This window comes from Protopterus annectens, chromosome 6.part1 (genome assembly GCF_019279795.1).
Source record: "Protopterus annectens isolate FY-2018-M chromosome 6.part1, PAN1.0, whole genome shotgun sequence".
In the NCBI taxonomy this organism is placed as follows: Eukaryota; Metazoa; Chordata; order Ceratodontiformes; family Protopteridae; genus Protopterus; species Protopterus annectens.
In genome coordinates, this window is record NC_056738.1 from 312,683,366 (window position 1) to 312,698,832 (window position 15,467).

Consider the following 15,467-nt stretch of genomic DNA (forward strand, 5'->3'; position numbering starts at 1 on the left):
CACGTGAACTGCAATGCAGTGAATGAAGCTCATTGTGGCTGAGCCTCGTTTGTATAAGAAGTTCTCTTATCAGTCTCATTTTATGCTAGCCAACCTTAGTCCCACTAGTTTAATATTTTAAGCTTTGCTGGGCTCCGTGCTTCCACAAACATCCTTGAAAATTACAAAGAAACACTGTTTATTAACATGGTTAACCACAAAATATTAGGAAAATCAGTGGAATTCATTGTGATCCTTTCAACAGTGGCCTATATTTACTGCTAAGAAATAGATTTTATAGTACTTGGATTATATAAGACATGGATGAGAAACTGCAAGATGCCATTTTTGTATAAATGTGTCATGCAGCTTACTGATGACAGTGGTGTCTGACAGTGGGTAATGGCCATGACTACATTACAGGCTACCTTAATTTAACTAATTACTGATATACATGACCTAGTGTTTAATATACTGTCACACCCTAACAACAAACACCTATAGGCATAGTTTATTACAGTGCAGTATTTTCACTGTTAGGGATCCAAAAAGTTTACATAAAATGGCATGTAACAAGCACACAAAGGGAATTCTTTGATAAAACTCTATTAACACTTTTATTTTTATAGCTGCTGTCATGGTAGCATGTAGTCATGTGAATCTGAGGCTATTTATTTTTATGAAAATAACCAGTCATTTTCCTATTGATTCTTTTTTATGATTTTGAGAATCCTGGTTTGCCTTTTTAGAGTACTATTTTGTTGTATATCCTGCTGTAGTCATCTGAGGATGTCCAAAGCTGTATTAAACCCGTATTCAAGTGAAAGGAGTTTCTTAAAGTTGAGCTTGCAAAATTATAATATAACAAATGTATACTCACCATTTCAGCTAACCTGTGAAGAGACTTTCTGCTGTGGGTAACTGTTGGAATTTCCTCTTTTTTTCTAGCTGTTTGAACCCTCAAAAACACATGGCTCTACTGCCTTCTTCCAAGTTGACCATTTATTGACTCACTCCAAGGCTAGTAGACCACCCTGTTTCCCATTCATTTTGAGACTGAGACAGAGCCTGATTGGCCAATTTGTTTTACTGGAATCAATGATCAAGCGACAGGAAGTGGTCCAGATGAGTGAGATGTGCAGCTAGGGTGGGGCCAAGTGGACAGCCATTTTGGAGGAATGATAAGCAAATGCCAATCATTCTTTAGTGCATAACCAGCATTGCTTTTGAGGTTAAACTGAAGTGCTTTAGGTAGGAAAGTAGCATGTGGTTTGCTACAGTTTAAAAAAATGAGAAGGGATTCTTTAAAAGTGGGAAAATATGCAGAACAAACATTGCTGTACCCCAGTTCTCAACATTAAAAGGTTTTGGTGTACGGTGATATACGAGAGATATGCCATTCTTAGGAGAATAACTGAAATCCAGGTCATACAGATTCTTCATATAAGTCTGTGTCAATTTGAAGTGACCAGCTTTGGTGGTATAGGATATGCTTTATTCAGGTGGAGAATCTGTACATCTTATCAGTGAAGAGCATCTTGTTGGCTTTGATTGTTTCTGACCACAGGTTCATAGGTTCATAGATAGGTACTAGGCTATCAGCCCAAGGGCTTAAGTAAGCCTAGCCAGCAAGGTTTCCTGGCTTACGCCACCCAAGAAAGTTAATTTCCTGTGCCCCTGTCGAGCAGAGCCACAGAAGTGATCCCCAGTGTGTATTTCCTATTTCCTATCCACTCATCAAGATTTTTCTTGAAGAGTGCTAATGAAGAACTTAGCTTGATATAGATGGGTAGCTTGTTCCAGAGTATGGGAAGTCTCTGGGTCAGGAATCTATCCCGCCAGCATGTCCTGTTTATTGTGGTTGCAAGGTTTAGGTCCCTAGAGCATGTAGCTCAGAGGGATTGGGATTTCTTTAGGTGTAGCATGTCCAACAGCTCTGGGTTTAACATAGCTTTATGTGGTAGGCAGAGATCTCCTTGGAGTAGGTGACATGCTATAGAGTAAAGCTGGAGTTTTTTGAGATGGTCAGTGTAGGGCATCTGTTTGAGGCCAGTAATCATTTTTATGAGGTACTTCTGTGGCCTTTCCAGCTGCTGCAGATGTCTTGTGAGGTACATTCCAAAAGGGGCGTTGTACTCTATAATGGGTCTAATGACTGCTGAGTAGAGAGGAACAATGGCCTTTTTTTTCCTGGATGAGAACCCTTTTGTGATGAGGTGTGCCACATAGAAGGATTTCCTGACTACTGTAGTGATGTGATTATCAAAGGAGAGACTACTGTCCACCTGGGTCCCAAGGTCTCTTATCACACATTTGGCATTAAGTAGATGGCCGTTTATGTGGTAGTTCATGGGTACAAAGTTTTTACCAAAGGAGATGACAATGCACTTTTTGGCATTGAGCCTGAGGCCATGCCTCTGACACCAGGCATCTGTCTCAGTGAGGCCCTTCTGTAGGATGTCCACATCATTTGGGGACTCGACTATGGCTCTTAGTTTGCAGTCATCTGCGAACTTTGTTAGCCAGAGGCCTTCTGTGTTAGCCTGTACTTCAGAGAAGTAGATACCAAACAGGAGAGGTTCCAGGACTGAACCCTGTGGTACTCCACTTGTCACTGGTTTGAAGTCAGATTTGGAGTTTGCAACTTTTACAGTGTGGGTTCTGTCAGTGAGCCAGCTGTCAACCCATCTTGTGATGTAGAGATTTATACCTAGTTTAGTGAGTTTAGCTATAATTCCAGAATGGGGGTGGTGCTGAAAGCCTTGGTGAGGTCAAGATAGGCTGTGTGAACCACCTTACCATCGTCTACGGCTTTGGGACTGCCTCAAAGAAGTAAATCAGGTTCAGAAGGTATGATCTGCCTTTCACAAACCTAAACTGGGTGGGGTCCAGAGTTTTGAGGTTATCAATGTCTTTGTTTATGAGTTCCATGATGATACGTTCCATGGCCTTGCAGACCAGGCTCATCAGGCTAACAGGGCGATAGTTCCCAGGATCAGTGGTGGCTCCTAATTGTGGAGTGGGATAACTGTTGCTGTGCACCATTCAGTGGGCACAAAGCCTGACATGAGACTATGATTAAACATGGTGCTTAGGTGGGGAGCCAGTTCGTTCTGAAGTTCGTGTAAAATGCAGCCTGGGATATTGTCCGGTCCCATGGATGCTGTGTTTTTGGTTTTAGACAGTGCAGCTTTTACCTGCATAGATGTAATTACAGGGACTCTGCATTCTTCTTGTAAAGATATGGACCCTTTAGGGGGTGTGAGGGGGGTAAAGTTATCACTGAACCTATCTGCCAGGATGTTGGCAATATCAGTTGATTCTGTAATTTTCGTGCCAATGTGCTGTAACTCAGAACAGGTCTGGGTGTTGCCATTGCGATTCTTGACATAGTTATAGAATGCTTTGTGGTTGCCTTTAGAATCAGTGGCAATTTTGTTTTCGTAGCTAGCTTTGGAGGATCTTATAAGGGATCTCAGCTTCTTACTGACGCTGACCAGGGAGCTCCTCCACTCATGGGATTTTACTCTCTTTTGCAATGGTTTCTTCCTTCTGTTGTAGAGTTTGTTTATGGCAGGGGACCACCAGATTGGCTTCCTTTTTTTGGAGGATAGCGTCTTGGTTCTGTTTGGGATAGCATGATCCATGCACTCATGTAAGTGATTATAGAGTGCATCTGTGTAGGATTCAGCAGTCATAACTGTATTGTCCATCTGCATGGGTGTCATGAAGTTCACCACTTCTGTCTTAACTCATTACATCCGAGTGTCTCCTCCAGGTGCATCTGCAGTTACCCCCTACTGCTCCTCTAGGCGTCAAATATTACTTGTTCATACTTGCATTAATAATTCCAAAACCATGCTTCATACAAGGTATCAGAATATTTTATCTTGAATCATACATGATGGCAAACACAATTGTATTGATATTTGACCTCTGTCAATACGTATTTGTTAGAATTGTAAGGTGATAACTTCATTTTTAAAGGCACAGGCCACACCCACTAGGAGTTAAAGGTACACACTCAAAAGAGTTGTACTGGAGGGAATGAGCATGAAGTCGGCTTTGGAGAAATTTTTTACCATGTTTCCTTAATGGTGGGTGGGGGCAGGATGCGGATATCTAGGGTGATTAGCTTATGGTCGGATCTGACCAACGAGGAGTTGACTTCAGGTGTGGAACACTGGTCACTCATATTGGTAATGACTAGGTCTAGGATATTGTTGCCCCTGGTGGGGGTGTGGATAAGTTGATCCAGGGCATTGGAATTTATGAATTCCAGAAAGCGTTGAATGAAGGGATTGGTACATGAGTAGTTTTCCCAGTTAATGTTGGGGTAGTTGAAATCGCCCATTATTAGGGTGTTTGGTTGAACCCGAATATTTTCCAGTATATCAAGAAAAGAAGAGTGGGAATACTGGGGCATGGTGGGGGATCTGTAGCAAGCTACAATTTGGATTGCAGTTTTGCCCAGAGTTAGTTGCACTTGGATAACCTCGGATGCATTATGCTGCAGAACTAGCCCGGAGGTGTGGATATTCTTAATGAATATGGACTCACCTCCGCCTTTGGTATTCTGGTCCAGGTTAGATGGCCGAAAAGTGTGGTATGAGTTATAGCTTGGTAATGCAGGGGTGCTCTCTAGAGCCTTGAACCAGGTCTCAGTCATTGCACAGATATCAATGGTCTCCACTGTATTTTGAGATTTAGACTTTGGCATTGAGTAGCATTACCCTCAGTTTTTGCTTGCCTGTTCCTGTTACGGTGGTGAATTTGTCATTTGAACCTTGCCTAAAAATGGCACTATGGGGGCAGCAAGACCCTTAGCCAGTATCTGGAATCTCAGGGGCGATGGGTGCAGGCTATCTCTGGCAAAGCATTATGGTCTGTCGACCATGTCGTCCCAGGCAGACAGATACTGGATCCCCTTAGAATGGCACCAGAAGCTTAGCCAGTTTTTGAAATCAATCATTTTGTCCTTGTACTGTGGAGTCATTCTGGGCAATGGCAGGATGCTACTCAGGGCTAGGGTCATACCTGCCTGGGCTACAAGAACGGAGAGCTCTTCCATGTCTCTTTTCATGTAGATCAGGGAGGTACGTCTCAGGTTTACACCGAGAATGAGTTTTTCATTTATATTATTTAAATTTTGTAACAAGAAAAGATGTTGAAATAAAAAGTAGGAATTTACATGGGAATATTCACAGGTTTCTGGGGACACAGACAGACAGAGAGACACACAAACAGAAATGCATGCATGATCTCACTCTTACCCTGCTGAATCAAGCAGAAAAAGGGAAGGCCATGTTTTTCTCATGTTAAGAATAGACTGATCTCTACATTGCCCCTCTTCTAGAGAACACTTGCAAAACCAGATCCCTCCATTTTTATTTCAAGGGCGGAACAAGCTGCAGTTGAGGGAGTTTGCCAGGGCACTCACTTTGTCAAGGTTTGAGCAGTTGTTATACTGATGCCTCACTTTATAGTCCTACATTGTATCTCTGCACAAGGTGTATGACATTAATTACTACACCATCGCCTGACTGGCTGGATCTGGAGGTGTTTCTGGTCTCCACTTATTCCAGAGGTTTTGGGGCAAGAAACACTACTCAGAGCATATATATATTTTTTTGAAGTGCCCACTTCTGGGAGAGAGTAATCAACTTCTCTAAACTCTTTTAGAGCCAGCTGAGGTCTCCAAGCCACAACTAAAATGTCTGTTATTGAGATTTAGGAATAATTCTGCTGTAGGAATTAAAGCCCCACACTCAAATTGGTGGAATGGGGTGGTCAGCCACTTTAAAGCCTAACTCTATAAATTCACGATGAATTATAATAAACAGAGAAGATACTGTCCATTGACACTTCTACATGTATAGGTATGCGAAAGTAGCCGTGAAAGTTATGGCCACCATAAGGCTCAAGAGATACAAGAGAGTCTAAGCTTTAATATTGTGTTGTGTCCTCACACAATCTAAATTCATAACTCCATGGATCCTCTCCATGATCACTGAAGTACAACACTGAAGAATGCCCATTTTGGCACTAATGAAGACAGGACCAGAGGGACCTTCTTTTTTATTGATAACACCATATTGGATTGGGTCCCAATTGTTTTGGAACATGGAAAATGCCGGTGTAGGCAGCATTGTACTATCTGAAGGATGAACAGTCTTTACTGTCCTTTTAGAGTAGGTCTGGGCCTGTTCCAAGGCATCTGTGACACTACCTGGTCTCTGTGCAGAAACATTTCTGGGGAGGATCTAAGATCTGTACGATATGGTGATTTATGGCTGCATTTAGAACACTGTAGTCAATGGTTATGGCTGCCTAAGCTGGTACAAACTTTGACTGAAAGCCTACTTTGGGTAGTCCTATGTGGTGACCACTACTGACTTTGATTGCCATAGTAGAAGAACAGTCCTTCTTGAAGGCTTAGCTACCACAGTTAGCAGAGGGACATCTGATAGGTGCTTAGAACATTTTTTTTAATTGATCATGAATATTCAGCCTTTGGAAATTCAGACACTGACCAAGGGAGAATTCCTAGGATGCACATTAAGAATGACTTCTAACCTATGTGAAGGAGAAAACAAATGGGTAAGGCACAGCATATGCTGGCTGGAGAGACATAAACATTGTGTGAAAAAGAGAAAAAAATCCAAATTATTTTAAGCTGGAGCTACAGAATAAGAAGTTTCAACATTTACCCAACATGCCCTGGGATTCATTAGCAACTACATCAAGTGTACACCAAGTGCACACCATTCTGACTGAACAGACTACACAAACATAATTCAAACCTTCTTCTTCCTAATTTTAGTCTTCCTACTGATTTTCTTGCAGCCTTAAATATCGAGGGGGATTCACAAAGATTACCACAAAATGTAGACTGCATGTAGACTTAGTGCAATCTTTCTGAGTGACTAGAAAGCACAAAAAATGTGGTATGGATGTTCTTGAATACAGATTGTGTACACTTAGTGTAGGCATTAATGAATCTGGCCAAAGATTCCTTATTCGGATACTGGAAGGCTAATGAAAAGACGAATAGAAAAAATGTCAGTGTACATTACAACCCCACATTTGTAGATTTGTAAATGTCATTCATAATCTCTTTTAACTAATGTTTATTTTTTACAACAGATAATGAAAAGAAAATATCTCCAAAGCCAAATGGTTGAGATGCAGTTTCTTCAGCACAATCAGTGTGAATGCAGGTAAGAGGTTTTCATTTTGTGATGCTTTATAAATAGCAGTGAGTGGTAAGTACAACACAATAAATGCTTGATGGGTCATGACTGCATTTTGCTTCATCGTCATGACTGCATTTTGCATCATCTGAAAGGTGCACATATGTTACTACAGTACAGATTGTTTCAACTTTAAGAAGTCTTTAATACAGGTAAATTTGTGTTTTATAACAATGTTTAATATCCTTAGCATGGATGATTTCTCAGACAGTGTCACAAACCTGACAATCAAATGACTAGACATTTCCTACTGCCGCATGCAAACATTCATCTCCAGTTTCCCATACACATCACACATACCCCCCCCCCACACACACACACACATATATACTGTATGCATATGATATTGGTTCTTTTTGTTGACTATTTTTTTTCTGTAGATTTGTGAATCGGCTAGTCTTTTTGCCAGTTCCTGGGTCACCAAATATTAACTGAGTGCAAGACTGGGGTTTAGGGATTTTTCCCTTTTCCCCACTGTTGTGTGACTTTGGAGTTGGTATATTTAACTGGGGGGTATGATGGTGCAGGGTGCTGGCCCTTCTTGTGAAAAAAAAAAAAAAAGAAAAGAAAAAAAAAGAAATTGTTTTTATTTTAAAATACTTATTTAGTGTAATGTACTTTAGGGTAATTAGATTAATATTTTGCTATTTGGCAGTAGTCTTTTTTGACTATTGTCAATATAAACATATATGTGTATATATATATATATATATATATATATGGTTTATTATTAAAATGTCGAGTGAAGGTTTGGCGAACATGGGAATGTCGAAAGTCATTTGGTTGCATCAATGACCTTCACTACAGCAAGTGTTCATTGTAGCGAATGCCACATGCCATATGTGGCTGACATTATGAGTACAAATCGTGGTGCAGTGGGGATCAGGAAAGTACCCTTTTCCCTGCTGTCGTGTGATCTCCGAGTTGGAATATATAATTTGCAGTGGGTGTGGAGGGTGCAAGGGGACTTGCCCCTTGCAAAAACATTATGTCATGTGATTTGCAGTAATGAACTGCAAAAGCAAATGTCGCAAATGCGAATGTAATCTTTTCACTACATGCACTTTGACATTCTGACCTCATTAGTATGCAGGACATTGGTATTCAGAATCGATATTCTGAACGGATTATTTATTTTTATTTTTTTTATTTTGTTTGTAGTTTGTTTGCCAGGATGGTCCACTGGGCCATGAGGAGCTGCAGTTCAGGGAAAATCTCCAGAAAAGTACAAAATTACAGATACACATAGGAATTACACATTACACATAGGAATACAAGTTACAGATTCAAACATAAGATATACAAAGTACACATATTAAGTAAGCCTGATGAAGTAACAGATCATATTAGTACAATGGCCAAAAGAGAAATTTTTTTTTTTTTTTTTTTTTTTTTTTACAATTCTTATTAGTGATTTATGCAGATTTTATAACTATACTAAGTCATACAGCTCATTAGACATTAGAACTATAGGAGGGTATTATAAGATTTATCAGCTGTTAGAAAGGAAAGTGTAGTGTAGGAAGATTAAGTAGGATGAGAACAAGAGCATTCCCATTCTGCAGTTAGATGTGAGTGAAGCAAGGTTTTAAACATGGAGAAACTGTTTGTTGTACAGATTAGAGGAGAGAGAGAGAGCTCCAGTGTCGAGCTACAGAGAAGGCCAATAGCTATTTGCCTGGTGGATGGACAGGTTTAAGTAGCTCAATTAGATTTGGGGAATTTGATCTAAGATGTCTATCTGGCTGATGCATTTTGAAGGTGGAGGCAAGGGACGGACAGAGAGAGGGGTTGAAAATGAGTCTGTGTGCTTTGATAAGTTGTATATAGGTAAGGTAATTGGGCAGTTCAAGTAATTTCAGTTGGTGTAGGGCATTACAGTGATGGGAAGTGGTTCTATGGCCTATTGCAAATTCTAATATCTTGTTATAGCAAGAGGAGAGTTTTGTCTTGAGGGAAGATTGCAGGTTAGTAAGGATAGTGGCACCATATAGGAGGGATGGAATGAGGTATGTGTTTGCTAGGATGTCAATAAGTACTTCTAGTAGTTTAGAATTGGATACTATTTCAAGAGGGGTGTTGTTTTGACTGGTGACTGAGAATAAGTTTTCATCTAGGGTCGTGGATTTGGATGTGGTAAATATCATTAGTTTGGTTTTGGTTGTCTTGAGTGCTAGATGGTTGTAAAGCATCCATTTTTCAGTGGAGAAGAACACGTCTTAGGTTTGTTTAGAAAAAGTGGAGATAGAAGGGGAGGAGCAGATTATGGTAGAATCGTCAGCGTACTGAATAAGGCTAGCATTAGGGATAACTTGGTAGAAGTCATTTATGAATATATTGAATAGGGGGAGCTAAAACTGAACCCCGTGGGACACCTGTGGGAGTATTTAAAAAAGGAGAGATTACTTTTTTCCATTTGACTGCTTGTTGTGTGTTATAGTAAGATAACTGGTGAACCAGTTGATAGAGGAGTGGGATACATTTAGTTTGAAGAGCTTAGTAAGAAGGTTGTGCGAGATGGTGTTGAATGCCTTAGAAAGGTCTAGAAGGAGGGTGGAAATGATATGGCCAGAATCACGGGCTTTCTTAACTGTTTCTAGGAAGGAGAAGAGAGCTGTAGTGGTGCTATGACCGGGTCTGAAACCATGTTGTGTGGGTGAGAGAAGTTGGTTGTTTATGAGATAGGGTAGCAGATGTAGATGGATGCATTTTTCAAGGAGCTTAGAGATTGGGGGGGGGGTTAGGATAGCTATGGAGTGAAAGTTTGGAATATCATTGCTGTTGTCCCCTTTATGGAGTGGAATAATAAGGGCCTTTTTCCATAGCTGGGGAACATGGCATTCTGAGATAGACCGATTTATTAAGATACAGATAGGAAGGGCAACAGATTCTGCGGCTACTTTTAGGAAGTAAGAGGGTATCTCGTCAGGGGCATTAGAACCAGGTTTTATTTTTAGGAGAAGTCTCTTTATGGTAGCCATGGGGATGGGGTTAATGGAGAGGGGAGGGTATTGAGAGCAGGACATATTGGGGGAGTAAGGGGTGAGTGGAGGCGGGGGTGGTAAGGCTGAAATGTTAGTGAAGGATGATGTTAGTTTGCATATGGAATCTATAAAGAATGAGTTAAACTGGGTGGCTAAATCCAAGTTGATGGCATTTGGATCTGGGCAGGGATTTTCCTTTTTGCCAGGGTGAAGGAGGGAGGAGATTTCATTCCAAAATTTTTGGGGGTTTGTGTTATGGTTTGCTTGAAGTGTAGAGGAACAGGCTTTGCGGAGTGAGATATTAAGATTTTTTTTGTTACATAATGTTTTATATTCATTGAGGGTGATGGTATTTTTGTTTGTGTGGCAGCGCTTCCAGGCTTTGTCCCGAAGTTGCATGATAAGTAAGGTATTTTTGGTTAACCATGGTATGGGATTGCTTCTTATGCATTTTGTTATTAGCGGGGCACAGGAATTGAGTAGGTTTAGGAAAGCTGAGTTAAAGTAGGTGACAGCATTATCTAAGGGCAGGGTCTTTAGTGGATTCCAGTTGATTCTTTTGAGTGAATCAGAGAATATGCTAGGATTAAAGTTTTTTTAGGCTTTGGGTGATGGTGTAGGTATGAGTTAGTTGTAGGGAAGAGGGGAGACGGTGGGCAAAGTGGGGAAGTGGTCACCTATTGGGATGGGAAGAGTACCACTTTCAGAGATGTAGTGAGGATGGGAAACTAAAATCCAGTCTATGGTACTCCCAGTGAGGGAGTTTTTGGAAGGCCTAGTTGTTGAGTTGATTAGCTGAGTGAAGTTATACAAGTTTATATTGAGTGATTTGGTGGGGCATTGAATTGTGGCCCAGTTTATATTAACATTCCTCAAGATATAGCTTCATTAGTAATGTTGGATTATGTTTTGACATTTGCTTATTTGATAGTAACCATATATATATATATATATATATATATGTATATATATATATATATATATATATATATATATATATATATATATATATATATATATATATATAGATATATATATATATATATATATATATATATATATATATGGATCCCCTTCAGAAGCTTGAAGTTTCAAAACTTCAAACTTCAAATGGCCCAGACCATAAGATCAAATGGAGATTGCCATACAGTGTGGAATTGGATATGAGGCACACACACAAACCAGAATCATAATAGAGCATATGTTTGGGATGTTCAAGTCATGGTTCCAGTGCCTGGACATATCCGGTAGAGCCTTGCTGTACTCTCCAGCTATATGTACACAAATGTTCATTGTATGTGCCATGCTACACAATATGATCCAGTGGAAACAGCTGTAGCAGGAACAGCACAGGGCAGGCCCACAAAGCCCCGCACCATGGCCAAGGCCAGCACAGGCACAGAGTGACTCGGAGGAGGAGCAACCTGAGCCTGCCCATGTAGGCAGAAGGAGGCGTGCCCAGTATGCCCCAGCTTTGGCAAAGAGGCAACGCATAGCGCATACACTGACACGGTAGGAACCCAGGGGATGACACCTCTCTCTGACTTGCACATACAGTAAAAGGGATGCCAAACATGACACTACCTGTGCTTTACCATGTATAGGGAGTGTACTATGTGCATCTGACATAGTCAGCCCTCCAGCACCATCCTCAATACTGGTACAACCACAAGGTAAATCACTCTTCCTATCAACTGCTGAATGGAGTAGTATGTTCTGCTAGTTGTAGCTATGGTATGGATGTGAGCATGCAAGGGAATCAGGTGGCTGAATGGGATGGCAACAGATAGTGGACACCTATATGGTCAGGATGAAATCCATAACAAATATTGGTGTCAACAAAGTAGGCAGTACTAGACAAGGTGACAAGTCCCACTGCAGTACATGTGGTGGCCCAAATGTGTGTCCATAGGACACACACATGCATGTCAGTGAGGTTCACATACCCAACAACATTCTCAGCCAGCAGGACAGGTGCAGATGACCATAAGGAAAGGCTGTGCTAAGGCCTACAATTGATGGGAATGGAGAACAGCCCCCCCCCCTCCAGACCTACACAGACAGACTACAACAGGTCAGGCATTTGTATGTTAGTTCTGAAGGGTAAGAAGTCTGAAACTGAAATGTAGGTCAATAAAACATAAGATCTGTACTCTACTGATATGTGTCTAGTCTGCATGATAGGTCGGAATACAAAACAAAATGGAAGCCAACAGAGTACCTGAAATACTAGTACAGTCACAGCAAATGTTTACAGTTGTCAGGTGTGCCCCCCCCCCCACAATCCTATGTAGAAATGCGGTAACATATACATGTGGGTTTAATAACAGTGGAGCACAAATTACCTGAGCTGGCCAAATTTACAGGATAGATTGTTGCATGTCTACAATATGCAGGGGTCTGTGCGTTAGGTTGTTGTGTGTTGTATATTGTGTGGAAGTGGTCAGCATGTAGGCATGGAGGGTTGTGCCTCAGTGGCCTATGGCCAGTACTGTCAATGACAGGGCCATGTTCTGACAACTGCAATGCCAACCACAATGCATCCCAGCAAGACCCAATTCAGCAGTCATCCATAATCACTGTTCAGATGTCAATATCTGTCACCATCTGAAAGATGTACATACCATGAATGTGGGCCCAGACATGCACACAGTACACAGGTGTAAGTGCCATAGACAGAGTGCATAAAATGTAACTGTCAACTGCACACACCTTTAGAATTGTACATATAGGTTAGCAGCACATTAGTTATCTGTGTAGTATGGAATACTGATGTAGTCTGGCCAATCACTGGTAGACCACAAAAGGCACAGTTATGAAGTTATGAGAGACTGCTTATGTCCCCACATAAGGCAACATAAGGGGAATGTCCCAGGTATATCTGCGAGTCAACTGCAAGACGCTTTCATATCACCGATGCACTCAGCTCACCCCACCATCAGCCACAGGTTTATCACAGGTCATATCTCTGCTGTTGGGAATGAGTACAGTATGAACCCCCACTTCTGTATGGAAATACCCACAGAATGCAGCATGCTGAAGAGGTGTCCCATGCAGGTGTGTCTCTAGCTGTAAGCTTCACTCTGCCAGCATCCAGACCAGTGGATTAATATGGATGGGAACTATTGCCATTAACACCTATCACACTTACCCTGTCACCCCACGGGAATCCAGTGGCTCACAGTCTGGGGCTGTAGGAGTGACAGAATGCACTGGCCTGCTACAGATGGCCTGAATCACTACCAAATGCCCTGCAGTACTCTGTCATAACCCTGTGCATCACCCATACTGCCAATGTATGTTATCTCATAGGGTCCCAAGTAACAACCTAACACAGTCCACAGAACACAAATACAAGGACATGTCGATTCCAGTAGCATGCCCACTATGTCCTACTGCATGAAGTGTAGACCAACCCCTAAATACCGCCGGGATGAAGGGACAGCTTTAGGGATACTTCTCAGATATCGCTCGCATAATGTTAGGAAGAGAATAGAATAACAGAGTGGGGGGTGTAGAAGCATGGATGCTATGGAGTGTGTGAAGTCTGAAACTCTGATGTATGCCCATACTACCCCTGCCTGCAAACCCAGTAATGAGTAGCTGCAAACCTGCTTGTAAACCACAATGTGAGGGGGAACTGACCAGATATATGAGCCCTGCCTCTGGGTAACCTGGGTGAATCTGTACAGCTGAGAGGTATGGCCAGCAGCAGGATATGGCCATTCTGTTACATCGATAGATGTGCAAGCAGGGAATCCTCAGCCACCACAGTTCCAAGGTGCTGGACCATTCACACAGACCCATCAGCAATTATCTGCAGCTACCCCTCCAAAATGGCATGAGTGTGCAAGAATATGTAGGCTGCAGACCACAATACTGGACACAGCTTCATTCATCTTGTATTTCCCAGGAAATAACTGTGCAAATAAGTATATCTGTCAGTAGTTGATGACATAATACATCAAAGTGTAAAACAGTACATATGTCTGAATATCTCTGCTAACACCAACTATGTAACACAAGCGGCACAGACACAATAGTTACAGTATCCCACTATCTTTCACCCATTGTGACTCTATATTGTCATCTGTCATCTACAGATATCCTGCAGAAACAGTTTGATAGCTGTAGGTGTAAAACACAAAATCCTGCACTGGACTACAACCTACCTGGAATGGATTCACACGCTCAATACAGAAGGCCATACTGGGTATGCACCTACACTTAAAGAAATGAAGCCATGTCTGACAACAACAGTGGACTATACATGTCTGTCAGTCGCAGATGTCTGTGAACACACCACATTGCACACCATTCATGTTTTGCACACACATTGGATAGGAATACTCACACATATCCAAGGCCAACACACTATAATATGTCAAGCATACACACACAGAGATGTGGGGAAGAGAGAAACAGGCAGTGACAAAGGGATTTCCGTCACGAGGCCTGTTCCACCTCCACACATCCAATTGGGCAGTATCACATGATGTGCTGATGTCAATCATTGTAGACATTTGCTTTTGGTAGTCTTCAGCCCTATAGTGTCTGTGATGCTTGTGATAACTGTGTAACATGATAGTACAAATCAGTATTCATCTAGCATTTGTATACCCAGTCCTATCAAATGTAAAGCTGTGTGTGACTGAGTGTTGTGTGTGTGTTTCCAGAGGAATGGCTTATGGCTCATTCACACACACTGTACTTCCCATTGCCCATGTTAGCACTCATGCTGATGTCAGTTACCTTGAAATAACCGTCTGGCCAAATCTTAGCCCCATGAGTGCTTGTGATAACTGTGTAACATGATAGTACAAGTCAGTATTCATCACTGCGTAATGCTACTGTGTAACATACCTAGTTATGTCGGAGTTCTAATCTCAAACATAGTAACTTTGAAACTTGTGTGTGTGGAGATTAATGATTTTGAGGCCATTCACAGTCACTACATCTCCCATTGCCCTACTTTAGCATGCCCGCTGATGTCAGTCTCCTTGAAACCCCCTTTGGACAAGGGTCAACCCTATAAACTCCATGGTGTGTGCGATAACTGCGTAATGCTATAGTGTACCATACTAGTTAGGTAGGAGTCCTAATCCCAGACACAGCAAATGTGAAACTCTGTGCATGTGTGTTCTTGATAATTGCTGATATTATGGACATTCACACTTACTACTCTCCCCTTACCCCTCCTTTAGCACTGCTGCTGATGTTAGTCACCTTCAGTGATACCTGTGGAGAGCTC

General features: G+C 41.6%; 1 protein-coding gene across 2 annotated transcripts in view; it reads left to right on the plus strand.

The window, feature by feature from the left end:
- VEGFB (vascular endothelial growth factor B) overlaps positions 1-15,467 on the plus strand; it is a 299,457-nt gene that overhangs the window by 214,876 nt on the left and 69,114 nt on the right. For both annotated transcript variants that reach the window (XM_044075732.1, XM_044075733.1), the window contains exon 4: positions 7,126-7,199. In XM_044075732.1, coding sequence (XP_043931667.1) covers positions 7,126-7,199 — 74 coding nt within the window. The remainder of the gene's footprint in view (positions 1-7,125; positions 7,200-15,467) is intronic.